Source organism: Saccopteryx leptura, chromosome 1 (assembly GCF_036850995.1).
Source record: "Saccopteryx leptura isolate mSacLep1 chromosome 1, mSacLep1_pri_phased_curated, whole genome shotgun sequence".
NCBI lineage: Eukaryota > Metazoa > Chordata > Mammalia > Chiroptera > Emballonuridae > Saccopteryx > Saccopteryx leptura.
Window position 1 is genome coordinate 351,856,785 of NC_089503.1, and position 27,994 is coordinate 351,884,778.

The 27,994-nt window shown below is 40.3% G+C and overlaps 1 protein-coding gene across 3 annotated transcripts in view; it reads right to left on the reverse strand.

Moving 5' to 3' along the window:
• Positions 1–27,994, reverse strand: part of KCNQ5 (potassium voltage-gated channel subfamily Q member 5) — a 592,119-nt gene that overhangs the window by 104,197 nt on the left and 459,928 nt on the right. For all 3 annotated transcript variants that reach the window (XM_066359020.1, XM_066359022.1, XM_066359021.1), the window contains exons 4-6: positions 14,803–14,978; positions 14,419–14,544; positions 14–124 (exon numbers count right to left, since the gene is read on the reverse strand). In XM_066359020.1, coding sequence (XP_066215117.1) covers positions 14–124; positions 14,419–14,544; positions 14,803–14,978 — 413 coding nt within the window. The remainder of the gene's footprint in view (positions 1–13; positions 125–14,418; positions 14,545–14,802; positions 14,979–27,994) is intronic.

Here is a 27,994-nt window from a genome sequence, read left to right on the forward strand (position 1 = left end):
CAAAGATACTCACGGCAGGAAGTGCAAAGAAAGAAATGCCAAGGAGTGCAAAGCCTGCAGAAAGCAGTCTTCCCAGCCAAGTTAGGGGAGTTTTGTCTCCATAGCCAATCGTTGTCAGTGTGATCTAAAAACAAAATAAATAGAACGTGCAGCTGAAGTACGTGCGAGAAAAGTTAGGACCTATGAATAGGAGGCAAAGCAACGTTTCCACTAAATCATTGTCCAACAAGTCTTGTTGGCGCGTTTTATTACTGTGCTTTAATTTTCCATGACGCATAACAGAACTTGTCTTTGTTTAAGATAGGGAATAACCAACATACTTGTTCCTCCTTTATAACTCAATTTTCCATCTTTTCTAAGTGTATTCAAAGGAAGGTCATTTAAGTCAGTGGATAACCATCAGTGATACAGAAATGATAGCACCATGGATTTAGGAATTGGATCAGTGCACAAACCAATAATTTATGTTAATGATGGCTGTTCATTTATTACCTTGGCAGGCATTTCCTGAAGGTCTGGTGCATGCAAGGTACGTGTTATGATTTGTAGTGGAACAAAAACAAGAGGTACATAGTTCTTGTCCTGAGGTATTTACAGCAGAAGAGGTGAGACGTCACACGCAAATCATTAAAACACAAAAAGGCAAGACAGGTATTATAATGGATGCACAATTAATCTGCCACGGGAATTCAAAGAACAGATTATCACCAGCATTGGGGGTTGAGGAGACTTTACTGGGAGATGTCATTATGCCTCGGCTTTGAAGAACGAGTAACGTTTTGAGAAATGATTAAGACAGTGATCTGGGTGGGCAATCAGGTGACCGGCTGTGCAGTAGTGAGAACAAATAGGGTAGGTTCTGGAAAGTTTTCAGTGGGTTAGAGCGTGATGAGTCTGAAGAGGATTAGTGAAAGGGAAAGTTAACCAGATCAGGTTGCCTTTGAAAAATGGTAATTAGGTCATGTCTCTCCCACAGTCAAACTGCTCCGGGGGCTTCCCATGTCCCTTAGAATAGTCCCAGCTCCTCTCCAGGGCCTATGAGGTTCTGCAAGGTGGGGCACAAGGAAGGGCAACTGAACTGGAGCAGTGGCAGGGGGATTGTATGGGAGTGGAGGGTAAAGAGATGTCCTTAGGAGTTCAATAGGAATACATTGACTGACTGTCTGGAACGAAGGGGAAGATGGTTGCACCATAAATAAAAATACGATAATGAAGAAGAGAAAGTTCTGGAGGAAAGGTGAAGGGCTTGGTTTTGCAAAGAAGGGTTTTTAAAATGTCACTATGACTCTGATCTAGAAATGTTGAACAGGAAATTGAGACTGAAAGCTTGAGTCTTGGAACAGAGAGAAATTGGATTTAGTGTGAGATCTGGGTTTTGAATTCAAGCACAGGGTGATTGTTGAAGTTCTGTGAAGAAATGAAATTGCAAAGCATTCAAAGAAAGGGCCCAAAGACACTGCAGGGAAAACAGATGGAAGGGAAAGTAAAATAAAAAAAGAATAAATTTTTAAAAAGTAAGAGAACTAGGAATGAGCGATACAAATGGAAACTTAGTGGAGAAAAGAGAGTTTCACAAAGAACCCGGTCATCCCTGGTATCATAGGCTCATCGATAACACGGAGAATGAGGACTGAGGAAAGATTGATGCAGGGAGAGATGATTTCGATCTGGTGATTTCTAGTAAGTGCTTTGGTCATGTCATCTTACCTGGGCTTTGAAGGGGGGTAACATTTTGAGAGGCTGAAATGATAGAGGGAGAAAAACCCCATGACGTCAGACCTTTCAGAAGCGTTCCACTCAGCTGACCGCCCTTCCTAGAACCTCCCCTCTCCTCACTTCCGTGGTTTTCCCTTTACCTCTTTGGTGGCTCCTTTTGCATGGCTTCTCCTACTCTGATCGACCTTTGAATATTGGATTTTTGAGGTTTATTTCTGGGTCTTTTTCTTTACCTTTTTTTTTTGTTGTTGTATTTTTCGGAAGTGAGAAGCTGGGGGTGAGGCGAAGGCAGACAGACTCCCGCATGTGCCCGACCAGGATGCACTCGGCATGCCCACCAGGGGGCGATGCTCTGCCCATCTGGGGTGTTGCTCTGCTGCAACCAGAGCCATTCTAGCGCCTGAGGTGGCGGCCACCGAGCCATCCTCAGTGCCTAGGCCAACTTTACTCCCATGGAGCCTTGGCTGTGGGAGGGGAAGAGAGAGAGAGAGAGAAAGAAGAGAAGGAAGGATGGAGAAGCAGATGGGCGCTTCTCCTGAGTGCCCTGGCTGAAAATCAAACCTGGGACTTCCATACGCCAGGCCGATGCTCTACCGCAGAGACAACTGGCCAGGGCCTGAGTCTTTTTCTGTTTAAAAAAATTATGTTTTCCTCTAACCTTTCTTTCTCTTCTATTTCCTCTTTCCTCACCCTCTTCCCAGGTGATTATAGATGTTCTCATGGATTTAAATACTATTTTAATGCTGAACACACCAAATTTATACTTCTAGGCCAGACCACTCTTCTGAGCTCTGCATTCACATATCTGCACTTATTTTTCGATGTGCATGTTGCACAGTCATTTAAACTTAGCATGTTTAAAAGAACTCTTGTTTCTTTCCAACTTGTTATTCCTTCAATGTATCCCCTCCAATCCTAATTCAGAGCACCACCATTTATACAGTTGCTTATGTCAGAAGCCTCAAACTCATCCTAACTGCTCCTTTCCCCACACTCTCACTAAATCTGCTGGCACGTTCCATTGATTCTATTTCCCAAAGTTACTGCAAACTCATCCCCTTTGCTCTGTCTTCGCTGCCACCACAGTAGACCAGGCTGCTGCAGCAGTCTCTTCATTGCTTTGTCAGTTTTTGCTTGTGCCTCCCTCCAGTTCCTTCTCCACAGGGGTTGTCATTTTCTTATTGCCCTCTAAAAATCCTTCAATAGCTACTCATTGAATTCAGAGCAAATTCTAAGCTCCTGACTATGACCTATATGATTTGGTCTTCTTCTACTTCCCATGAGCATCCTGATTTCACTCTTGCTCATTACACTTTCACCACAGTGTCCTTTCAGCCCCTCAAACAGCCCAGGCTATTTCTGCCCCAGGGCCTTGACACATCCTATTCTCTCAGCCAGAATTGCTCTTCTCTTCACTCCTCCCAGGATTCTTTCTCATCCTTCAGGTCTTCTTTAAAAAGTCTCACCATTAGTGAGGTCTTCCTTTCCCACTTTGTCTGTAATAGGATCTTTGTTTATCTCAATTTCAGACCTTTGTTTCTTAATAGCTCTTGTCATAAGTGGTTGTTTGCTGTATTTTGCCTTAGTGGAAGGGTCCTTATTTCCTTAACTGGAATGAGGAACCATGTCTTTACTCTTTGTTATTTCCCTGACATCTAACATAATGCTTGCACAAAGTAGAAGGAGCTCAATAAATATTTAGTAAATCAATGAAGAATCCTCTCAAGAACACTGGTGACAAACAAAGTGAGAAATACAGGGCAAGAACGCCCTGAAATCTCTGACTTGGAGGGAGGCTTTCTAGGATGTATTTGTGCATGTTTGCAGAGAGGATAAGACTGAAAGGGGAAGACGTGGTGGTTTTATGATGGGGGAAAGTGCTCAAGGAGGCAGAGGTAATAGAATCGAGGGTATAGTCGGAGGGGATAGCCTTGGTGGTGTGAAAAGACATCTTTTACACCATGGGGAATATGTGGACACAGTGTGAGTGGAGGGCGGGACTGCGAACGCTTTAGCCAATTACCTTCAATTCTAGCGAAGGAGAGGATGGGATTATCTGCAGGGAGGCAGGAAAAGGCCTGGGCTGTGAGGGTATGAGAAGGTGTCGAGAACAAATAAATAAGAGCTGGAGGAAGGTCATCTGAGTGTGAAGTGAGGGACTTTGTAATAGAGCAGGGGTCCCCAAACTTTTTACACAGGGGGCCAGTTCACTGTCCCTCAGACCACTGGAGGGCCGGACTATAAAAAAACTATGAACAAATCCCTATGCACACTGCACATATTTTATTTTCAAGTAAGAAAACAAAACAGGAACAAATACAATATTTAAAATAAAGAACAAGTAAATTTAAATCAACAAACTGACCAGTATTTCAATGGGAACTATGCTCCTCTCACTGACCACCAATGAAAGAGGTACCCCTTCCGGAAGTGCGGTGGGGGCCGGATAAATGGCCTCAGGGGGCCGCATGTGGCCCGCGGGCCGTAGTTTGGGGACCCCTGTAATAGAGCCTAGTAACCAAGTTGATCAGATGTCACCAACAATATCAGGAGGGGACTCTCAGAGGAATTCATTGCGATGGCAGAAAAATATATTCTGGTTCCATTTTATTACATGTTCCTAATCTTAAATATGTGGGAAAATTTTAATCTGTACATTTTCTACAAACCAGCTTAATTTTTTACAGCTGTTTATTATTTTTTAATCATTTTTAATTTTTCAATTACAGTTGACATACAGTATTATATTAGTTTCAGGTGTATAACCCAGTGATTAGACATTATATAACTCGCTAAGTGATTGTTCTGATAAATCTTTTACCCATCTGACACCATACATGGTACAATAGCCTATTAATAATAATAAACTGAAGGAGAAATTTCTTGGTTTGGTCACAGCAATAATGCTACATTTCATGGTTTACTTTACATCCTAATAATATATTTGAGTACTTCTCCTGGGTCTAGTGCTCAGAGAGTGGGTTTTAAACTACGGCCTCTAACTCAGAAGAATGAGACATGGCAAAGTGACATGTGCCTCAGGGCCTTTGCACATCCACTGAGCAAGACGTGTACTCTGTGTTTTATTCTGAATAGGGAGGCATGCCTGTTCTCTCTCATTTGCAGAGGGTTGCCCTCTGTCTTATAAGAGTGGTTTGTAGGGAAGAAGAGAGTGTTATAAACTCTGAGAACAGCACCCTAGAGTCCCTTTGGGGGCAACAAAGACTTTGTCCTCCTTTTCTGTACTCTGGTTCAGACTTCTGAATGATCATATCTCATCACATGCAGGGGACTGGAAATGGCTTGGCTGGCCACAGCAACTTCTTTAACTCCAATTTCAAAGTTGCTCGGGGTGTTGCTTGCTTGAAAGCATGGGGGCCTTTTGTTACCAGGCTAGATTTGAGAAAGATCTGCCAACAGAATGGCAGCTTTGTCTCTCTCTGTGCCAGGGAGGAGATCAGTGGGGGTTTCCTGGGTGCATTATTTTATTTCTTGTGGCTGGAAGGGGACCACTGGGCTTTCTGATGAGGTAGCATCAGACATGAAATTAAGATGTTTCTAAGATAAACTTACAATAAAAAGATGTGAACCTCCTCACTGAATTCACATCGGCCCATCTGCTTGATCTAGCTGCTGACTTTCCAAGGTGAGGGCTGGCTGCATCCAATAAAACCATCCTCAGATGAGGCTTGAAGAGATGTTCACTGATTTTTTTGACTTTCAGGTCAAGCTGTCCTTGAAGTACCAGTGCATTTCCTTGGAACAGTACAACTACATTATGTATCTTTTCCTAGCACTTGGAAGGCTCTGCTAGTGGTTATCGGCAGGTCCTTCACGCAGGAACTGGGTAGCAAAGCCCTTTTGGTGCTTATTCTCCCACCTTTACACTAAACAATAGAGCTGCTTCTGCCTTCCAGAGATCTTGTGACTCTTCCAGTGGCAGACTCCAGGGATGACTCCTCTCCTTTGGGTCTAAAGCTAGAGAAAGGTAGGCTCACATGGGACCCCAAGGACACCGGCTCTTCAGGGAGCTCCTGGGACAGCAGCTTGCTTTAGGGAGCCTGGAGAGGTGGCATATGCGGTCTTCAGGGGACAGGAGGAAATCACACCTGGAGGAAATCCACTGTATTGGGCATAATTCCATTTTGTGACCTACTTCCGGAGCTTATAAGAGATATGCGAGTTAACATATGCTGGCTGGATTAGATTTTAAAAATTCATTTATGCACTTATTTACTATTGATTCCTACTCATTGATTGTTCTTTTTTCTTTGCCATCCATTTACATAGCATAGCTTTACTGTGGGAATTAAAATAAGTTCACTAGTCAATACCTTACAGGATAATATCTCTTTTTTTTTTTTTTTTTTTTTTTTTTTAGATTTTTTATTTATTTATTCATTTTTATTAGAGAGAGAGGGGAGAGAGAGAGGCAGAGATAGAGAGAGAACAGGGGGAGGAGCAGGAAGCATCAACTCCCATACGTGCCTTGACCAGGCAAGCCCAGGGTTTTGAACCGGCGACCTCAGCATTCCAGGTCGACGCTTTATCCACTGCGCCACCACAGGTCAGGCAGGATAATATCTCTTAATAAGCAAAATAAAGGAAGAACAAGCTCCAAACAAATGACAGATTAATCACACTATTGTTCCAGGCAAGAGGAGATGAGAGGAATAAAGTCCATGTTTTAAGAGTGGTCTATCTTTTTATACACTGTTGTTGACTTTTGACCATGGTGTTTACAACATCATTGGAAGGTTCATGCAAATGTGAATTTACTTTTTTAAAAATTAAAAGATACATTTAAGACATTTCCAGTATCTCTTTCAGTGCCGTTTTAGGCAGGGGAATACCTTCATTAGCTTAGCCTTAGAGGGTGCCATTTAGCAACCACACTTTATGGCCAGAGGTGGCAGCTGGCGGGTCTGTTCTCAGGCTGTGGCCTGCAGGGCAGATCGGAGCCACTTGCTCCGCCCCCATCTCCTCAGGAAGGCTGGTGGTTGGGCCGCTTCTGGACCATTTACTTGAAGGTGACTTGGCAGGTGGGAACAGCTCAGATAAGTGTTTGTCCTCATATTCCATATGCTTCAGTGCAGCCACCCAGGTGAGAAAAGATATTTTCTAAAAAAATCTGTGGGTTGCAAATATTAGCATAGAGATGTATTTAAGTAGCAAAGTCTGAGGTGCATTGGAGGAACTTAGTGTGTTTAGTAATCAAGATTCTTCCTCAGAAATAACACTGCAAAACAAATGCAAATTCTGGTGTTTTTTTTTTTTTATTTTTATGGGATGGCAGCTGCTTGGTCAGATTATAATTTAGACATCAGTTAGGCTACAGATTGTTGTTGTTGTTTTTTTTTAAATAGCAGAATTAATTCCTGACCAAAAGATATAAATCTTTCCTTCTTTTTTTTAAGCTACAAATCAACATAAATTTATTGGTCTGATTGGGCAGATTCAGTTATGAATACTAGTTTATAGCTAATGCAGTCATGTGAACAAGTTAAGAATATATATACTAATTGCAGATTTTCACAGCTCTGTATCATTTCTGCATAGAAGAGTTCTCTAAGGGAGGATGATGACTGGTGGCAGTTGGTAAACCTCCCTTCCCCTCCGAACCCTCTTCCCCTCTTCTCGTCTTCCCCTTGAGCCACTTCCTGAACACCTGGTTTCAGGTAGTGGGTAGTCATAGAAACTGTGCAGTTAATTTTGAAATTTGGTTACCTTGAGCTAGTAGATTGGAAAGGTTTTTGATCTGTAAACATCAGAAACTCCTGTGGTGGTGGCATCACATAATTTGGGTTCTTCTGTGCCAAGTGGCTCAGGGCATTGGCATTTTATATTGTTCTTCCAGGCTTGTGGTGAAATATGTAATAATAGAAGTAACTAATGTTTGTCTAGTGCTTGATAAAGCACATTTACTTGTCCAATATTATTTAAGACACATAGCAACTTTATGTTTGGGTAATATTATCACCATTTTATAGAGATAATAAATGATTGCTTAATTCACACCTTCATTAAATCATAATGTTGGGGCTGAAACCCAGGTCTCCTGATGATTATTTTGTTATTTTCCATACAGCATGCACTCAATGTTTATGGAATAATACTGAGCAAAAGTGTCCAGAGCCATGAACCATATGTGAGATGACATTATAAAATGAACAGACTTCTTATTTTTTTAATTTTTATTTATTTTTTGTGACAGAGAGACACAGAGAGAGGTACAGATAGCGACAGACAGACAGGAAGGGAGAGGATGAGAAGCATCAATTCTTTGTTGTGGCACCTTAGTTGTTCATTGATTGTTTTTTCATATGTGCCTTGATTGGGGGGCTACAGCAGAGTGAGTGACCCCTTGCTCAAGCCAGCGACCTTGGGTTTCCAGCCATTGACCATGGGTTCATATCTATGATCCCACGCTCAAGCCAGCGACCTTGGGATTTCAAACCTGGGTCCTCTGTGTACCAGTTTCAAAGCTCTATCCACTGCTCCACGGCCTGGTCATGCAGAAACAGACTTCTCAGGAAAGACTTCTCCAAAGAGGCTTATGACCCATGCACTTCTTAAATGCATGCCATTAAGGTAGGTATGGGACTTGTCAATGCTCCTAACAGCTAGGATGTTTTGGTGGGTAGCGGCTGTGGTATGTGTACCTCAGTATTTGCTTGGTAGTTTACAATGTTTTTGAATAGTTAGAAACCAGTGTGTTGATTATCTTATGGCCAAGTAAAACTTTGATACCATCAGGTAATGCATTGGTGGTAAGAAACTTTTGTTAACTTTTAATGTACCTGTACTACGTCAGAAAACAACAGCTTATAAGCAGTTGCACAAAACATTTTGTCCTGATGAGCCCAAGTAAGAAGGGTTGATTTTCAGAATTATAACTGGTATTATCAAGGGCCAAGATATTTTTGTTCATTACATACATTTATACCATTTCTTATTCTTAGATTTTGAAGACTAGTTGAGTGCACAGTATATTATATTATACATAGAGCCTTCCATATGGTTTACTTTGCAAAAGGTTGTTAAGATACTCAGTCTGAATTCTAGAACTAACTTGGCTGATACTGAATTCTTCTTCATTCCTGAAGTAATTGTTTCAAATATATGGTCTCAGGTGGAGGGTGTATTCAGATGCTACTCAAGAGTATATTTATACTATCTGCTGCTGTAGTCCCCTTTTGTTAAAAAAAAAAAAAAAAAAAAAGAAGAACCCAATCACTATCTTCACTATAGGAATAGCAGTAAACAGAAAGAGGACCAGCTGGTCTTCACCCAGTCATTACCAGAAAAAATTACTTCAGGAAAGGGACCTGATCTTAAGTGCTTTCAGAAAAAATCTAAAGCAAATCAAAGGAGAAAACTAATAACAGGAAATAAGATAATAATAAAAAATAACTCCAGTAAAACCTGTTATAAATTTATTTCAGAATAAATCTAAAGCAGCTAAAAAGGAAGAGACTAGCAACAGGAAACAACACTGACTGGAGCTCTGCCCAGCGATCAGAAGATCCTCTCTGCCAGTGTCTTAGCCACTGGCGTTCCCTCCACTCGCCCCTCCACTTCCTTTGTCATCAGTGCCCCTGTAGTTGCCACTTCAGAACCCAGAACACTTTTTCCTGGCAATCCCCAATTCCCAGGCTGCTTCTGTGCTTAAGCTCTGGGTCTGTCATGAAACAGATAGCTTTTTTGGTTCCTTTTGTTATAAAGGTGCTTCCATGTAACACCCACAGCAATGTCTACACCAACCGAGCCACCATCTTCGACTGGGCACTTGCTGTGGTCTTAGCACCAGGCCCTTTATGTTGGTTATTCCATCTACTCAGTGAGCTAGGTACTGTTATTCACTAGTCAGAATTGTTTTCTGAGATCAAACTTCTTTGAATTGTTATTGACTTTAAGCAGTGCTGAGCACATCACTCTATTCCTCCAAAAGTTGGTCTTGGAAACAGCCCTCAGCATCTTCTTAATGAAAGAAATTTAGTAGTTAGTATTTAGAATTCACGGGAAATCTGTATCGCTGGAACACAAATTGCATTTTCCTACTTATGTTGATATTTGGGCTTCTTTAAAAAAAAAAGAGACATTTCTTTTTCTTCACCAAAGCCTAACACTTAGTAACACTCAATTCAGGGTACTTTCATTTCCCTATTCATTTTGGATACTTCCACAGTTAGTAAGGTGTCTGTTATGTGCAATAGAGACAATTTTAACTAAAACATATCCAGTCATATATTCCTTAAGGTCTAGATTAATGCAAAATAGAAGGTATAGTATTCTAAACTTGTTTGTTTCACAGTGGAGGCACAGAATATGTCCTTCTAATGAGTGTAAATAACAAGCCTTCTGTTTGCTTTTGCTATATTTTCAGGCTTTAGACAATTTCATTAATGAGTCTGTTAGTATCAACAAACCCACTGTGAACCAAAAAGGTCATTTTATTCCTTGAAACTTAACATCTTAGAAGATTTTTACTTTGATATTCAAGACTAAATTTTTTTCTTAAAAAAAAGTGCAGCCATAATTATTAGACCATTCAAGGAGCCTATTCGGTACAATAGGTTAAACTTCAGTCAAAATAGAACTACTGAAATGGAAATTGATGAAAATACGTTGCTCCCCGTTCCTGCCCCTCTTCCCCCAAAGTCACAGATATGATCTTTGAAAATCTGCTACTTGGGTATTCTGGCAAAAGAAACAAGTTGGTGACTAAGTGAGAGAGATTGAGTTTCCCACACACCGTTTAACACACAATGTAATGATTCTTATTAGTAATAAGAGGAAAAGAAAGACAAATGGATAAAAAGATAGAGCTACTAGTCTGATCTCACCAACAACTGCATTTCAATGGGAAGAGGTGCAACTGAGTGCCTCAGGAGTTTACATAGTTAGAAGTGTCAAAGAGAAGCAAAAACTAAACTTAAACTCCAACTGTTGCTATGGCAGTTGAGATTATGAATTCTTTTTCCTTCACTGGCTGAAAAAGCCTCCTGTTTTCTCAGTTTGCACAGTTTATTCCACCATTAGTCATATATTTATATTTTCATTTGTTCTCTACACTTAAAAAGTGTTTTAAGAATGTCAGATGAATGCTTTCTTTTGGGGTTTCCACTTTCCTCTTTTTTAAAAGTTTTTTTAATTGCTAGTGGTAATAGGGGAGTTCAAAAGTGAGAAATTTGGCTTAAGTAACAGTAGCTCTTAGTTGTAATGAATAGGAGATATTAAGGTTAAGAAATAGTTAATTTGCTTGCTATTCTGTTTTAATGGCTCCTTGGCCTTTACTTTGAAATGTAGCAAAAAGTTTACCTTTGTAGGAATGTTGGGGAAAGCTTACACTGGAGAGGGACCTGACAATTAGGAGAGTGTAAATCACAATAGTTGTTTATAAAAGCCTAGCCACAGGATTTACTGTGAAAAGTCAAGGTCTATAAATTAATTAGAAACTTAGTTCACAGTTAATCTTTACTTTGTATCCTAAGAAAACAGGGAGTCTTTTCACAGACAATTCAAAGGCACCAGGTCCCAGCTGTTCCTGGGAGACACCTGCTCCCCCTGCCTTGAAGATTTACCAAGGACACCAGATAGGATCATGCTGATTAGACCTGTGCTACATCAGAAGAACTTGCAGAGGAGACATTTCTGTAATCGAACCCCACCTCGTGAACATTGTTACCTGACTAACTGCCCAGACTTTTACTTTTCTTTCTTTTCCCCTAAACCCTATAAAAGCCTCCACCATCAGGAAAATGTTAAGGCAGCTTTGTGGACAGAATTCTCTTGCCTTCTCAGGGATACCGGTTTCTCTGATAAAAACACACCTTGTACCTACTTGGTCCTTGTCTCTCTTTAAATGAGCAAAAAGGGTGACAGGTAAGCCCGCGTCCAACTTTGTTTACAGTTACAGTGGGGGTGGGGGAAAGGAATTGGAAACCAAATTATTATACCAACGAAATGCTTTGTTATCTATGGCATGGTCTTGTGGACATTTACTCTGATAATTTAAGAAAAAAAATCTTAATTTTAGATGAATATGGTTTTGATTCTTATTCATTTTATTGGTGCTATACAACCAACAAATATGCCAAAATCTGCTTAAGAAAAGCTCAGAAAAATTTCCTTGGTCCTTGACAAACGTTCTGGTTCCTGCTGATGAGGTTTTGAGGAGTAGAGGAGCAACAACAGGTAACTTAAACCTACACTCCACAAAGTTAAGACAAACAACTTATCACTGTTTCATTGCAGTTTAAGAAAATTATGTATTTTTATTTTGGCAACAATCTAGTACTCAAGAAATATTACTGATGATTTATAAGAACTTAACTTTGTTGGATCAAAGAGATGGAGAAACTCTTTAAACAATTATAAATGCTGTATATTTTCACATAACACTCTTTTAGAATGTCTTAAGGAATAAAATTTAAAAAATATATAGCTTATGCATTGTATAAAGCACTTCTTTATCCGGTAACATTCTTATTAGGGTACATGTTTCAATGACTGTTTTTTATTGTATTCAATTAATTAATTATTCCTTTTAGGCAGTACATTTATTTAATGCATATCAATATCAGCATATTTGCAAACATTGTATTTGATAATATTTTTTTTTATTCAAATCTAGTTAATATCAATAGTTTCATAGAAAGAGGACCTTGGGAGTTAGTTTTGCCCTGGCCATTACCAGTTATAAGATATAAAATCATAAATCACTTTGGCTTACATTCCTCAATAGTTCGTCAGAATATGTGACCTCTTGAGGCCTCCTTCATTCAATGAATGGCTTTTTAAGTTCTTTACAATGTAGGAAAATTTTTTGCTTCAGTGGAAAACTATGCATTGTACACCATTTCAGGTTATTGAATTCTGATTGTATGGGGCTCTATACTGTTCATGGCCTTTGAGCTATTTTAAACTATAAGTTGTAGATAACTAGTAGCAATGCAGAATAATTCTTGTCTAGAGTCATGGAAATAAATTCTGTCTAGTGGTGGTTTGACTGATTTCCCTTTCACACTGTGGAAGAGCCAGTTTGCCTCTATTTGCACATTCTGTTTTTTAAAATTAAAAATTAAAAAATTTTATTGAATATATTGGGTTGACATTGGTTAATAAAATTATATAGGTTTCAGGTGAATATATTTTTATATGACATAATTTTATAATATATAATCTGTATATTGTATTGTGTGTTCACCACCCCAACTGAAGACTTCTTTCATCACCATTTATGCCCCTTTACCCTCTTCTACCTCCCCCCACCACCTTTCTTTCTTATATTCATCATGCTGTTTTCTGTGTCAATGAGATTTTTTCTTAATCCTTTCACCTTTTTCACCCAGCCCCCTAACCCTTTTTCCCTCTGAAAGTTGTATCTATGAATTTGTTTCTATTTTGCTTGTTAGTTAATTTTGTGCATTAGATTCCATATATGAGTGAAATCATATGGTACTTGTCTTTCTCTGACTGGCTTATTTCACTTAGCATAATGCTCTCTAGGTTCATCCATCCTATTGCAAAAGGTAAGGTTTCCTCTTTTATGGCCAAGTAGTATTCCACTGTATAAATGTACCTCAGCTTTTTGCACATTCATTTCAATATTCCTGATCTTGTTATATTATTGTTTTTTGGATAGTCCTTTGAATTGCTTATAATATCTTACTGGTTGCCTTTTTAATATTTACTTAAATAATAAAAAAATGAGTTAAAATCTTTAGCATGTGTTTATTTTCTTTCTGTATGAGAGTCATGCTTAATTTTATTTGCTTGGAAAACTATCCTTTAATAAAAATATAAGAGAATATTTCTGAATGGAAAAATTTGAAATTAAGAGTCTATAATTTCTGATCTCACGATGGTTACCAGTCTTCTCTTTTACTTTTTTGCACCATAATTTTACTTTTCTAACTTTTGTTCATCTACAATTCTTTTATTTATTTTTTACATCAGATAAATGTTTGGTTTTTTTTTTTTTTTTGTATTTTTCTGAAGCTGGAAATGGGGAGAGACAGTCAGACAGACTCCTGCATGCGCCCAACCGGGATCCACCCGGCACGCCCACCAGGGGCAACGCTCTGCCGCAACCAGAGCCACTCTAGCGCCTGGGGCAGAGGCCAAGGAGCCATCCCCAGCGCCCAGACCATCTTTGCTCCAATGGAGCCTTGGCTGCGGGAGGGGAAGAGAGAGACAGAGAGGAAGGAGGGGGGGGGGTGGAGAAGCAAATGGATGCTTCTCCTATGTGCCCTGGCCGGGAATCGAACCTGGGTCCCCCGCACGCCAGGCCGACGCTCTACTGCTGAGCCAACCGGCCAGGGCCCAGATAAATGTTTTGATGAATGCAAAACCAATGGATCACTTGGTAATTTAAATCTGTGCTCCATGAAGCTAAAAAAACAAAAGCAGAACAAATAAGCCTATTCACATTTTAATCACAGTTAAAAAATAATATATTTTTATTTTGGCAACAGTCTAGTACTCAAGAATTACAACTAATGATTTATAAGAGAACTTAACTTTGCTGAGCCAAAGTGAGGGAAATGCTGTAGACAATTATCAGTGCTGTATATTTTTATGTAATTCCCTTTTGGGAGTTAATGTTCTTATTGAGGTCATTCATAGGAATCATTACACTGCATTCAAAGGAAAAAACTTCACAACATCTAATAAATAAACACAGATTTTTATACTTACTGTGCCCCACCACAGAGCATCTGCATATGTAGAAAACTCTTTATTGGCATCTTTTTCCACCAGATAGACAAGGAAAGACGAAAAAATAAGAACCAAAAATCCTATGTACCAAGCTGTGATTAATTCCTAGATAAAAAAAGAATGAAAGATTTTTAGAGGAGAAGAAGCTTTGAAAAAGGAAAACAAATCTATGCTTGATTCCATTCATTTTGACTATTTGGATATGTATGATGACTTTTAAATAATACATTATATGCTGTGTCTCCAAATTTGATCAATTTCTGAAATGACTAAGTTTGCTTGTGATAGGTTTACCAAATATTACAGCAACCAATGAAAAGGTTTAAAAAAATCTTGTTCTATAAATCAGAAAGTAAACCTTACCTTGCTGTGAGCATAAACCACTGAACCTAGTAATTTCCAAGTGCCTCCCCTTCTGTCCATGCGCACCATTCGCAAGATCTGCAGGAAACGGAGACTTCTGAGTGCAGACGTGGCAAAAATATTACCCTGAGTTTTTGCAGAAACAACTGCTATGGAAGCGATAAGAACAATGGTATCTGAAAGAAACAGGGTGAAACAGCCATCAGAAGTATGACAAAGCACTTTTATTTCTCAAAACGATATTTCAGACAGGTTCACTTGAACCTAGTTGAGGTACAAATAATCAGATCTTGAGCCCCAGCTTGGCGTAGTGCTACCTGGGCTATGTGATGACTGAACAGTGAGAAGGCTGACAGCAGGATCTATCTATTGTTCAGTGGTGACCCATAACTAGTCTATGCTTTACCTACGCAATTTTGAAACGCTTACTATTGAACCCTCAACAAACTGGATAATGGATTCCAGTAAGTTTGGTCTTCCAGGGAGCATTGAAGCTTCAAGATAACCTTCCCCATCTCTGGTTTCCTTAGCATTGCTGTGTGGAAGAGAGAGTTTCTGCCTCAGCTTCCTGGTCGATGCCTCAGAGGCATCGGAGCCTGTCCAGCCATGAACGTGCCACTTGGTATAATCGTGGTTTTTGTTTTCTTGGCAAAGAAGCTTGTAGCTCTGAAATTTCCTTATGTTGTGGCGTCTGCAGCTTTATATACTATTAATAAAGACCTCAACTAAGCTGAATGCACTAAGGCTAAGCTTTCTGCATAGAGTACTCTTTATACCTTGTCAGTCAGTTGTGTAAGTTTAGTACACAAATTAAATAACATTACATTTGTTACAATGGAGTATGTAATTATGCATACTGTGCATGGCATGGGAATGAATATTTGATGTTTGACATATTGGCATTTGGCTTAAGGAATTTGCCCTTTTGTAAGCTAAAAAGAGAAAAGATAAAAGAGGACTTAACCGCTCTGAGTGTAAATATCTGAATGATGGAAAGCAGGCTTTGAAGTGGAAGATGTGAAGTGGGGATGAATGGCCTGCTATGACAATTTTAAGATAAGTTAGCTTGACCTTAACATCCTCAAATAAAATTTCCTCCTTGCTTCAAGTGGACAGTGCACGACTGGGCATCCACAATCCAAAGAAGAGTTTCACTTCAAGGGCGTTGCATTTATAATGTTTCTGTGATCCTGAGGATTAACTGCTGGATGAATGTGCACTCATCTTTCAGCTCTGTCCTTCTCCCTGCACTCAGAAAGCTCTGCTCTTCTGGGGTGGACTGAGGTCTGAGTCACTCTCCAGGTGCCCGTTTGGGCTCAGGACTTTGAGAGGGAGAAAAGATGAGTAGATGGCAGTACAAAGGTCAACAGAAAGGCTTTTCCCAGTCAGATCTGAATGCTCTGTGGCAGGTATACAGAAAGCCACAAGTGCATCTGTGAGTTACTGCTCTCTGCAGCTGTTGAAAATGAGAAGGAATTAACACGAACATCAGAGACACTACATAGGCGAATAAAAGCCAGCTGCAGAACAGTATGTACAATGTGATCTATTTTAATAAATATATATTCTATAACTAGGAAAATCATGTGAGAACAAATACAGATTATTACCATTAATTGTCTCTAGGGATAGAATCCATGTTCAGAAAAATAGTTTCTTTGCTTTCTAAGTTAATTTCTCTATTGTTGGTATTTCATTTAGTAATTAAAAAATAAATTCATTGTTATTTATTTTAATGTAGGGGTTTTATAACAATGATTATCTCTTTTGAAATCAGAAAAAAAACTTCAAAAAAGTTAAGTGTGAAAACATCTTGGTTTTCATTATTTTTTTTTTTTTTCTTTTTTCATTTTTCTGAAGCTGGAAACAGGGAGAGACAGTCAGACAGACTCCCGCATGCGCCCGACCGGGATCCACCCGGCACGCCCACCAGGGGCGGTGCTCTGCCCCCCAGGGAGCCGATGCTCTGCCCATCCTGGGCGTCGCCATATTGCGACCAGAGCCACTCTAGCGCCTGAGGCAGAGGCCACAGAGCCATCCCCAGCGCCCGGGCCATCTTTGCTCCAATGGAGCCTTGGCTGCGGGAGGGGAAGAGAGAGACAGAGAGGAAAGCGCGGCGGAGGGGTGGAGAAGCAAATGGGCGCTTCTCCTATGTGCCCTGGCCGGGAATCGAACCCGGGTCCTCCGCACGCTAGGCCGACGCTCTACCGCTGAGCCAACTGGCCAGGGCTCTTGGTTTTCATTATTTGAAGAGATTTATTCCTGACACAAGCAGATTATAGACAGAGATATTCCTTATCTGGCTCTGATGGATGTTTCTTTTTTAAAAATTTTATTACTTTTTAATTAAAAATTGAAATTTATTGTGTTAACATGGATTCAGGTGTCCTACTCAATCCAACACCCTCATCCCCCAACAATGTACCCCCATTACACCCTTTTTGCTCCCCTCCCCCTACCTCCCTTTCCCCTTTCCTCTGGGATTTGTTGTCCTGTTATCTGTATCTATGTGTTATGTGTATATAATTTCACTAATCCCTTCAACTTCTCTGATTCTGTCCCCTCATCCCCCTTCCCTCTGACAGCTGTCCCTCTGCTCCCTGTAATCCGCCTCTGCCTCTGTTCCGTTCATTAGTTCACCATGTTCATTAGGTTTCACATACAAGTGAGATCATATATTTGTCTTTCTCTGCCTGGCTTATTTCACTTAGCATAATAGTTTCCAGGTCCACCCATGCCCTCATAAAAAGTAAGTTTTGCTTCTTTTTCACAGCTGTGTAGTATTTTATTGTGTTTATGTACCACTGCTTTTTTATCCACTTGTCCACCGATGGACACTTGGGCTGTTTTCAGATTGTGACTATTGTAAACAATGCTGCAATAAACATGGGGGTGCATATCTTATTTTGAATCAGTGTTGGTATTCTTAGGATATATTCCTAAAAGTGGGGTAGCTGGGTCAAAAGGCAGTTCCAATTTTAATTTTTTGAGGAAACACCATACTGTTTTCCACAGTGGCTGCACAAGTCTGCATTCCCACCAGCAGCGCAGGAGGGTTCCCTTTTCTCCATACCCTCACCAGCACTTATTCTGTGTTGATTTGTTAATGGGAGCCATTCTGACTGGTGTGAGGTGGTATCTCATTGTGGTTTTAATTTGCATCTCTCTAATGATTAGTGATGTTGAACATTTTTTCATATGCCTATTGGCCATCTGTATGTCCTCCTTGGAGAAGTGTCTATTCAGTTCCTTCACCCATTTTTTGATTGGATTGTTTGTCTTCCTGGTGTTGAGTTTTACAAGTTCTTTATAAATTTTGGTTATTAACCCCTTACCAGATGTATCAGCAAATATGTTATCCCATTGTGAGGGTTGTCTTTTTATTTTGTTTATATTGTCTTTAGCTGTGTAAAGCTTTTTAGTTTGATATAATCCCATTTGCTTAGTTTGTCCTTTATTTCTCAGCCTGTGGAGATATATTGGCAAAAATATTGCTATGAGAGATATCAGAGAGTTTACTGCCTATGTTTACTTCCAAGTTTTTGTGGTTTTGTGACTTACATTTAAGTCTTTTATCCATTTTGAATTTATTTTTGTGAATGGTGAAAGTTGGTGGTCTAGTTTCATTTTTTGGCATATCCTTGTCCAATTTTACCAACATCATTTATTAAAGAGATTGTTTTTACTCTATTGTATACTCCTGCCTTCTTTGTCAAATATCAATTAACCATAAAGGTGTGGGTTTATTTCTGAGTTCTCTGTTCTGTTCCATTGATCTGTATTCCTGTTCTTATGCCAATATCAAGCTGTTTTGATTATAATGGCCATGTAGTATAACTTGATATCAGGAAGTATGATATCTCCCACTTTGTTCTTCATTTTCAAAATTGCTGAGGCTATTTGGTTTCTTTTTTGTTCCATATAAAATTTTGGAATATTTGTTTTAGATCTGTGAAGTATTCCATTGGTATTTTAATAGGAATTAAATTAAATTTATAGATTTCTTTGGGTAGTATAGATATTTTAATGAAGTTTATTCTTCCTACCCATAAATATGGTATATGCTTCCATTTATTTGTATCATCCTTGATTTCTTTTTTCAATGACTTTTAATTTTCCAAGTACAAGTCTTTTACCTCCTTGGTTAAATTTACTCCTAGGTACTTTATTTTTTTGTTGCTATAGTGGAGGGGATTGTTTTCTTAATTTCTCTTTCTGACAGTTTATTGTTGATGTATAGAAATGCCACTGATTTCTGAATATTAATTTTATATCTTGACACCTTGCCGAATTCATTTATCAGGTCTAGTAATTTTTTGACTAGGACTTTAGGGTTTTCTATGTACAGTATCATGTTGTAAGCATATAATGACAGTTTTCTTTCTTCTATTCCAATTTGGATGCCTTTTTTTTTTTTTTTACAGAGACAGAGAGAGAGTCAGAGAGAGGGATAGATAGGGACAGACAGACAGGAACAGAGAGAGATGAGAAGCATTAATTATCAGTTTTTCATTGCGACACCTTAGTTATTCATTGATTGCTTTCTCATATGTGCCTTGACTGGGGGGGCTACAGCAGAGTGACCCCTTGCTTGAGCCAGCAACCTTGAATTCAAGCTGGTGAGCTTTGCTCAAACCAGATGAGCCTGCGCTCAAGCTGGCAACCTCGTGGTCTTGAACCTGGGTCTTCTGCATCCCAATCCGATGCTCTATCCACTGTGCCACCACCTGGTCAGGCTGGATGCCTTTTATCCCTTCTTCTTGTTTGATTCCTGTGGCTAGGACTTCCAGAACTATGTTGGATAAGAGTGGTGAAAGGAGGCACCCCTATCTTGTTCCTGATCTTAAAGGGATTTGTTTTAATTTTTTGCCTATCGAGTATGATGTTGGCTGTGGGTTTCTCATAGATGGCCTTTATTAGGTTGAAGTATGTTCTCTGTTTTCCCACTTTGCTGAGAGTTTTGATCATAAATAGGTGCTGGATTTTATCAGTTGCTTTTTCTGCATTTGTTGATATAATCATATGATTTTTATCCTTCACTTTGTTTATGTGATGAATCACATTTATTGATTTGTAAATATTGTACCGGTCTTGCCTCTTCAGAATCAATACCATTTGATCATGATGTATGATCTTTTTAATGTACTGCTAGATTTGGTTTGCTAAGAATTTGCTAAGAATTTTAGCATCTATGTTCATCAGAAATATTGGCCTATAGTTTTTTTTTTCTTTGTAGTATCTTTACCTGGTTTGCCTCTTAAAATGAGTTTGGAAGTTCTCCCATCTCTTGAATTTTCTGGAATAGCTTGAGAAGGATAGGTGTTCTTCTTTGGTAAAATTCATCTGTGAATCTATCTGGTCTAGGACTTTTGTTTGCAGTGAGTTTTTTGGGTAATTGTTTCAATTTCATTTGTTGTAACTGGTCTGTTTAGGTTTTCTGATTCTTCCAGATTGAGTTTTGGAAGATTGTATGCTTCTAGGAATTCATCCATTTCACCTAGGTTGTCCAATTTTTTGGCATATAGATCTTCATAGTATTTTCTTACAATCTATTGTATTTCTGTGGTGGTGTTACTTTTCTGCTTTCACTTCTAATTTTATTTATTTAGGTCCTCTCTCTTTTTTTCTTGATGAGTCTGGTTAATGGTTTGTCAGTCTTGGTTACCTTTTCAAAGAACCAGCTCTTGGTTTCATTGATATTTTGTGGGTTTTTTTTTTAGCCTCGATGTCATTTATTTCCGCTTTGATCTTTATTACTTCCTTTCTTCTACTTCCTCTAGGCTTTATTTGCTGTTCTTTTAGGTGCAGGGTTAGGTTGTTTATTTCAGCTTTTTCTTGCTTCTTAAGGTATGCCCGTAATGTTATGAATTTACCTCTCACAACTGCTTTTACTGTGTCACAAAAATTTTGGGGCCCTGGCCAGTTAGCTCAGTGGTAGAGCGTTGGCCTGATGTGCGGGAGTCCTGGGTTCAATTCCTGGCCAGGGCACACAGGAGAAGCGCCCATCTGCTTCTCCACCCCTCCCCCCCTCCTTCCTCTCTGTCTCTCTCTTCCCCTCCCACAGCCAAGGCTCCATTGGAGCAAAGATGGCCCGGGCGCTGGGGATGGCTCCTTGGCCTCTGCCCCAGGCGCTAGAATGGCTCTGATTGTGGCAGAGCGACCCCCCAGATGGGCAGAGCATTGCCCCCTGGTGGGCACATCAGGTGGATCCCAGTTGGGCGCATGCGGGAGTCTGTCTGCCTCCCTGTTTCCAACTTCAGAAAAATACAAAAAAATCCAAAAAAAGCCCAACAACAACAACAAAAATTTTGGGTTGTTTTATGTTCATTTTAATTTGTTTTAAGGAAAATCTTAATTTCTTCCTTGATCTCATTGTTAACTCATTCATTATTATTTTTTTTTTGTATTTTTTTTTTCTGAAGTGAGAAGTGGAGAGGCAGAGAGACAGACTCCCGCATGTGCCCAATTGGGATCCACTCGGCATGCCCACCAGGGGGCGATGCTCTACCATCTGGGCCGTTGCTCCATTGCAACTGGAGCCATTCTAGCACCTGAAGCAGAGGTCATGCATGGTGCCATCCTCAGCGCCCAGGCCAACTTTGCTCCAATGGAGCCTTGGCTGTGGGAAGGGAAGAGAGAGATAAAGAGAAAGGAGAGGGGGAAGAGTGGAGAAGCAGATGGGCACTTCTCTTGTGTGCCCTGGCTGGGAATCAACCCAGGACTTCCACACACTGGGCCAATGCTCTACTGCTCTACTGCCAAACCACTGGGCAGGGCCAACTCATTTATTATTTAATAACTTTCTATTTAGCCTCCAAGTGTTTGAATGTTTTTCAGTTTTTCTATTGTAGTTGTTTTCTTATTTCATGCTATTGTGATCAGAGAAGATGCTTGATATGATATCAATTTTCTTAAATTTATTGAGACTTGTTTTGTGTCCTAACATGTGGTCTATCCTAGAAAATGTACCATGAGCACTTGAAAAGAATGTATATTCTGCTGCTTTGTGGTGAAAGGTTCTGAAGATATCAATTAAATCCTGTTGATCTACTGTGTCATTTAAGGCTGCTATTTCTTTGTTAATTTTCTGTCTGGAGGTTATATCCATTGATGTTACTGGGGTATTAAAATCCTTTATTATTATGGTATTGCTGTTGATCTTGCCCTTTATGTCCATCAAAATCTGCTTTATATATTCAGGTATTTCAATATTAGGTGCATAAATATTTACAATGGCTGTATCTTCCTGTTGAATTATTCCCTGTATCATTATGTAGTGACCTTCTTTATCCTTTACCATATCCTTTGTTTTAAAAGCTATTTCGTCAGATATAAGTATTGCTATCCCAGCTTCTTTTTCATTTCCATTTGCATGAAATACTTTTTTCCATCCCTTCACTTTCATTCTATGTGTATCTTTTGTTCTGAGGTGGGTCTCTTGTAGACAGCATATATATGGGTCCTAACTTTATCCCTTTAACATTTCTTGCAGTACTGGTTTGGTTATAATTAATTCCTTGAGTCTTTTTTTTTTTTTTTTGTCTGGGAAGCTTTTTATTTCTCCTTCAATTTTAAATGATAGCCTTGCTGGATAAAGTAGTCTTGGTTGTAGGTTCTTGTTTTGCATCACTTTGAATATTTCTTGCTAATTTTCTTCTGGCCTCAAGTGTTTCTGTTGAGAAGTCAGATGTCATCCTTATGGGGGCTCCTCTGTAGGTAATTAACTGCTTTTCTCTTGAGCTTCTAGTATTGTTTCTTTCTCTCTTTTTTTTTTTTCTGTATTTTTCTGAAGCCAGAAACGGGGAGAGACAGTCAGACAGACTCCCACATGCGCCTGACCGGGATCCACCTGGCATGCCCACCAGGGGGCGACGCTCTGCCCACCAGGGGGTGATGCTCTGCCCCTCCGGGGTGTTGCTCTGCTGCGACCAGAGCCACTCTAGCGCCTGGGGCAGAGGCCGAGGAGCCATCCCCAGTGCCCGGGCCATCTTTGCTCCAATGGAGCCTCGGTTGCGGGAGGGGAAGAGAGAGACAGAGAGGAAGGAGAGGGGGAGGGGTAGAGAAGCAGATGGGCGCCTCTCCTGTGTGCCCTGGCCGGAAATCGAACCCGGGACTTCTGCACGCCAGGCTGACGCTCTACCACTGAGCAAACTGGCCAGGGCTCTTTCTCTTTTAACTTAAGCATTTTTATTATGATGCATCTTGGTGTAGGCCTCCTTGGGTTCCTCCTTATGGGAGTCTCTGTACTTCTTAAACTTCTGTAACTTTTTTCTTTATCAATTTAGGGAAATTTTCAGCTATGATTTCTTCAAACAAGTTCTCTATCCCTTGTTTGTTCCCTTTTCCTTCAGGAACCCTTATGATGTAGTTGTTCTTTAATTTTATGTTGTTGCAGAGTTCTCTTAGAGTTTCCTCAGTCTGTTTTGAACCTTTCTTTTTGCTGCTCTGCTTCTGTGCTTATATTTATCTTGTCCTTTAAATTGCTGTTTGATCCTCTGCTTCACTGAACCTGCTGTTGATTCCTTCTAGTGCAGTCTTCATTTCTGATATTGAATTTGTTATTTCTGACGGGTTCCTTTTTATATAATTTCAATGCTTTTGATGCTTGCTATTTTTGTGTTTAAGTTTTCATTGTGATCATCCATTGTTGCTCTAAGATCCTTGAGCATCCTAATAACCATTATTTTAAACTCTGCCTCTGGTAGTTTGGTTACTTCCATTTCATTTAATTCTTTTTCTGGGGGTTTCTCTTGCTGATTTGTTTGGGTCATATTTCTTTGTCTTCCCATTTTGTCTGTGTATTAGGTAGCTCTGCTCTGACTTTAAAATTTGTTGTGCTATCTTTATGAAGAAGATGGGCTCAGTGGTACTGGCCTCCAGGCCACCTAAGTTCCTTGCTCTAGGAATGTTTCTTGAGGGTAGTATTTGCCCTCCTGTTGTATGTGCATATTGAATGCAGTTGGTCTTTTCATGGATGTGGTTATCTCTTCAGGCTGGCTGGCTCTAAGGGTTAATATTGATCATGTGTATTAGACACTGTGCAGTGTCTGTCCTGTTTGGTGTACTTATTCTCTGCAGTGTCTAGTGCCTCCTGGACTCCTTCTTTGGGCATGCTGCTTGTGTATCTAGCTGAGTCTAGCATTGGCGCTGCTTGCTACCCACTAATGGTTGCGTTGGTTCTGGGTCTTCTTGGGTTGGCATCAGCTGTTGTTTGTAACCTGCTGTGGGCTATCTGTCTGGAGCTATAGCTCTGTTTGCTGCTTTTGTCTGCACTTTCTGTTCCTGGGTAGTGTGGGAGGGCCAACCTGCTTAGAGATGACAGTAGCTCCATAAAAGCCCCAAGCTCCATAAGATTTGCCTCTATTTTTTAGCTGTTCCATCTTATCTTGCAGCTGCTTGGTCTCCCCACAGAGACTTCTGTAGAAAGATTGTTGTGTGGGCTCAGACTGGCCTCACCCTACCAACCCTTCTTCAGGTTGAAAGCTTGGTGGCTTAGGACAGCTGAGGTTGGGAATACAACATTAGTGGGACCCCCTACTTCAGGGGTCTTTTGAGCAGGAGCTAAGTACAAAGAAAGTGGCCCTTACCCTAGAGCCTAATTCTTCAGAAACTGTTATATACTTCAATTATATTTCTCCCCAAAGAGGTGAGCAACAAGTTCAGATTGCATGTGGCCAACCATCCCCTCTGCAGAAGTTTTTTCAGCTGGTGAGCCCCTTATCTCAGGAAGGAAGACAGAGAGTGTTCACCTTGGGCCAAATAATAGGCTCAAGGGTGACCCACACCTTGAATGTCTGTGCTCCAAGCTTTTCTCCCTTTCCCCCTGTGGAACCTAGCACAGCAGGGCAGGATATTCAGGACCTGGGATGGCTGACAGTGAAGCTTCACCTTGTCCAAAATGTGCATGACACTGTGCTGCTGATGCTTACCACAGAAAGTGGAGCTTGCTTTAGCTGGGCCCAGTGTTCGATGAGCCTGCCCTTTGGTTATGCTACTGCTAGGGTTGTTAGGCCCTGAACTAATGGTCTCTGCAGCTGGCCACTGGATGTGCCATGCCTGGGCCTCCATGAGGGAACCTGGTGCATACCTGTTGGGGACAATGCCTAAAACTGGCCCTCAGCAACCTTCTTGGAGCTATAAGCAATCCAGAGTTTGTGGCTGCCTCTGTTGGGCCCAGGTGTACATAGAAATACCAAGCTGCACACTTACGCTGGCTTTTACCTACACTGACCCTGAGGGAAGGTTGGAAAAATGCCAAAGTTCCCTGAGAACTGCCTCTTGTAGCCTCTGCCTACTGTAGCTGCTTGCAAGGCTCAGCTACTGAAATAAAATCTCTGGTAGAGTCTAGAGCCTGGGGCAATCCAGGGATTAGGAAGGATGGTGGGTGTGGCTCCTGCCTTTTGGCCCCAGGTGTCTGTCTGTTCAGACTTTTTTCACAGACCTTAGTAGGGTGTAGCCCCCAAGAGTCCTATGGGTGTGGCCTCTGAGACCCAGAGATGTGGTCTGTCTTTAGTCCAGATAGTTTCTACTGAGTCTCCCATGAGGCCAAAGCACCAGTCATAGACTTGGGAGAGTGCAAGAGAAAGCTCCATCTTCAATGCCAGAAAACTGAGTCACTGGTGCACCCCCTGCTTCCTGGCTTCTCAGTATAGTCCCTATAGGGAGGGGCAGGAGAGTCTCTATAGGGAGGGGTAGGAGAGTCCCAAGGGTGAAGCAGTTGCTTTTCCTCAGACTGATGCCACAGGGAGGGTACTGCTCCACCCAAGAAAGATGGTGTCTGCAGGATTGGAGAATGACTCAGCACAGGTGTTCCTGTGGCTGTCCCCTATGTTGATCTCCCTGACTGCCAACTTCACACTCCCCTCACGCAGTTCTAGTCCTCTCAGCCCTTCCTCCACTGGAGCCCCAGGTAAGTGGCTGTGAACAAGATTTTCTGCACTGGCTTTTTAAGATGGAGCCTGCATTTCCGAGAGCTCTGTCTCTTTCTCACAGACCCTGCCTCTTTTCACCACCAAATGCTGTGTGGGCGCCTCTTCTAGGCTCTAGGCTCTAAGCTGGGGCACCAGCCCGAGGCTGAGGACCTACACCTCTCAGGGTGACTCTCCCTGCAGTGAGAGTCCCTCTGGATGGACCCTCAGCCACCACGCGCTCCTGGGAGCGGGGCAGTGCTTTACGCCTCTCCACCCTTCCTACCAGTCTTGGTGTAGCTTCTTCTGTGACCCTTGGTTATAGATTCCTCTTCATTTAGTCCTAAGTTGGTTTTTCAAGATGATTGTTCTTAAATTAAGTTGTAATCCAATTTGGTTCTGGGAAATGGCAGAACATCTGCCTACTCTGTCATCATCTTGGAATCTGTTTTTATTTTTCATTGCAATCCTACTTCCTCCCAAGTGTACAAAGGAAAAACAATGCACAGTATTTATTTATTTATTTTATTTATTTATTTATTTATTTTTTGAAGGTGACAGCAATATATTTTATTTTTTTATTTATTTATTTTTTTTAAATAAATTTTTATTAATGGTAATGGGATGACATTAATAAATCAGGGTACATATATTCAAAGAAAACATGTCTAGGTTATTTTGTCATTAAATTATGTTGCATACCCCTCGCCCAAAGTCAGATTGTCCTTCGCCACCCTCTATCTAGTTCTCTGTGCCCCTCCCCCTCCCCCTAACTCTCCCCCTGTCCTCCCTCCCCCCACCCCTGGTAACCACCACACTCTTGTCCATGTCTCTTAGTCTCATTTTTATGTTCCACCAATGTATGGAATCATGTAGTTCTTGTTTTTTTCTGATTTACTTATTTCACTCCTTATAATGTTATCAAGATCCCACCATTTTGCTGTAAATGATCTGATGTCATCGTTTCTTATGGCTGAGTAGTATTCCATAGTGTATATGTGCCACATCTTCTTTATCCAGTCTTCTATTGAAGGGCTTTTTGGTTGTTTCCATGTCTTGGCCACTGTGAACAGTGCTGCAATGAACATGGGGCTACATGTGTCTTCACGTATCAATGTTTCTGAGGTTTTGGGGTATATACCCAGTAGAGGGATTGCTGGGTCATAAGGTAGTTCTATTTTCAGTTTTTTGAGGAACCACCATACTTTCCTCCATAATGGTTGTACTACTTTACAGTCCCACCAACAGTGAATGAGGGTTCCTTTTTCTCCACAGCCTCTCCAACATTTGCTATTACCCGTCTTGTTGATCATAGCTAATCTAACAGGGGTGAGGTGGTATCTCATTGTAGTTTTGATTTGCATTTCCCTAATAACTAATGAAGCTGAGCATTTTTTCATATATCTGTTGGCCATTTGTATCTCTTCCTGGGAGAAGTGTCTATTCATGTCCTCTTCCCATTTTTTTATTGGATAAACAATGCACAGTATTTAATCTACTGTGTTAAAATATTAGAAATAACTAAATGACTAATAAGGGTACATAATATACAGCACTTAAAACTTATTATATGCCTATGCTTTCTTTAGTTCTAAGTGTTTTACAAATGCTATATTACTTAATCCTTATAACAACCATGTTGGTGAAGTATTCTACAGATCCCATTTTTCAGATGAAATAGGTGAGTTATATACTTATTAGTTAAAAACCCCCAACTATAGAGCTGTTAGAATATAGCACAAAAAGTATGCCATGAAGTCAGTTCATTAGAGAACCTAGAAATAGTGAAAAGAACACAGCTGCTTTGAGACCATTCAAAAAACAATGCACACAGTGAATCATAATTTAAATATTTGAAGTCACAAAATATGCAAAGGCAACCACAAATTTAATTTAATACCCTCATTGTAATTCATATCAGAAGAGAAAGTCAGAGTTTAGTAACACAAAATCATAAATGAGCAACAGAATGACAAATAATGAATGTAGCCACAGAAATGTTTCTGTTGGGGTTACAATCATCTGTTGGAATTTTTCTGTCAGTACCACCTAGAATATTTCCCAGGCTAATATTTTAGAGTTATAACTAATGATTACTCTTATTTATGTATTTATTATTTTTGTAGACATTACTTTATAGAATGGAGGTTCGACAAAGTTGGATACTTTTTTCCCAATTGCTTAGAACAGTGCCTGAAACATGGTAGGCATTAAACAGAATTTATAGAATAAATTTAGATTAATAAACACTTGAAGGTAGCTTGACTTTGTAATCTTACCACATC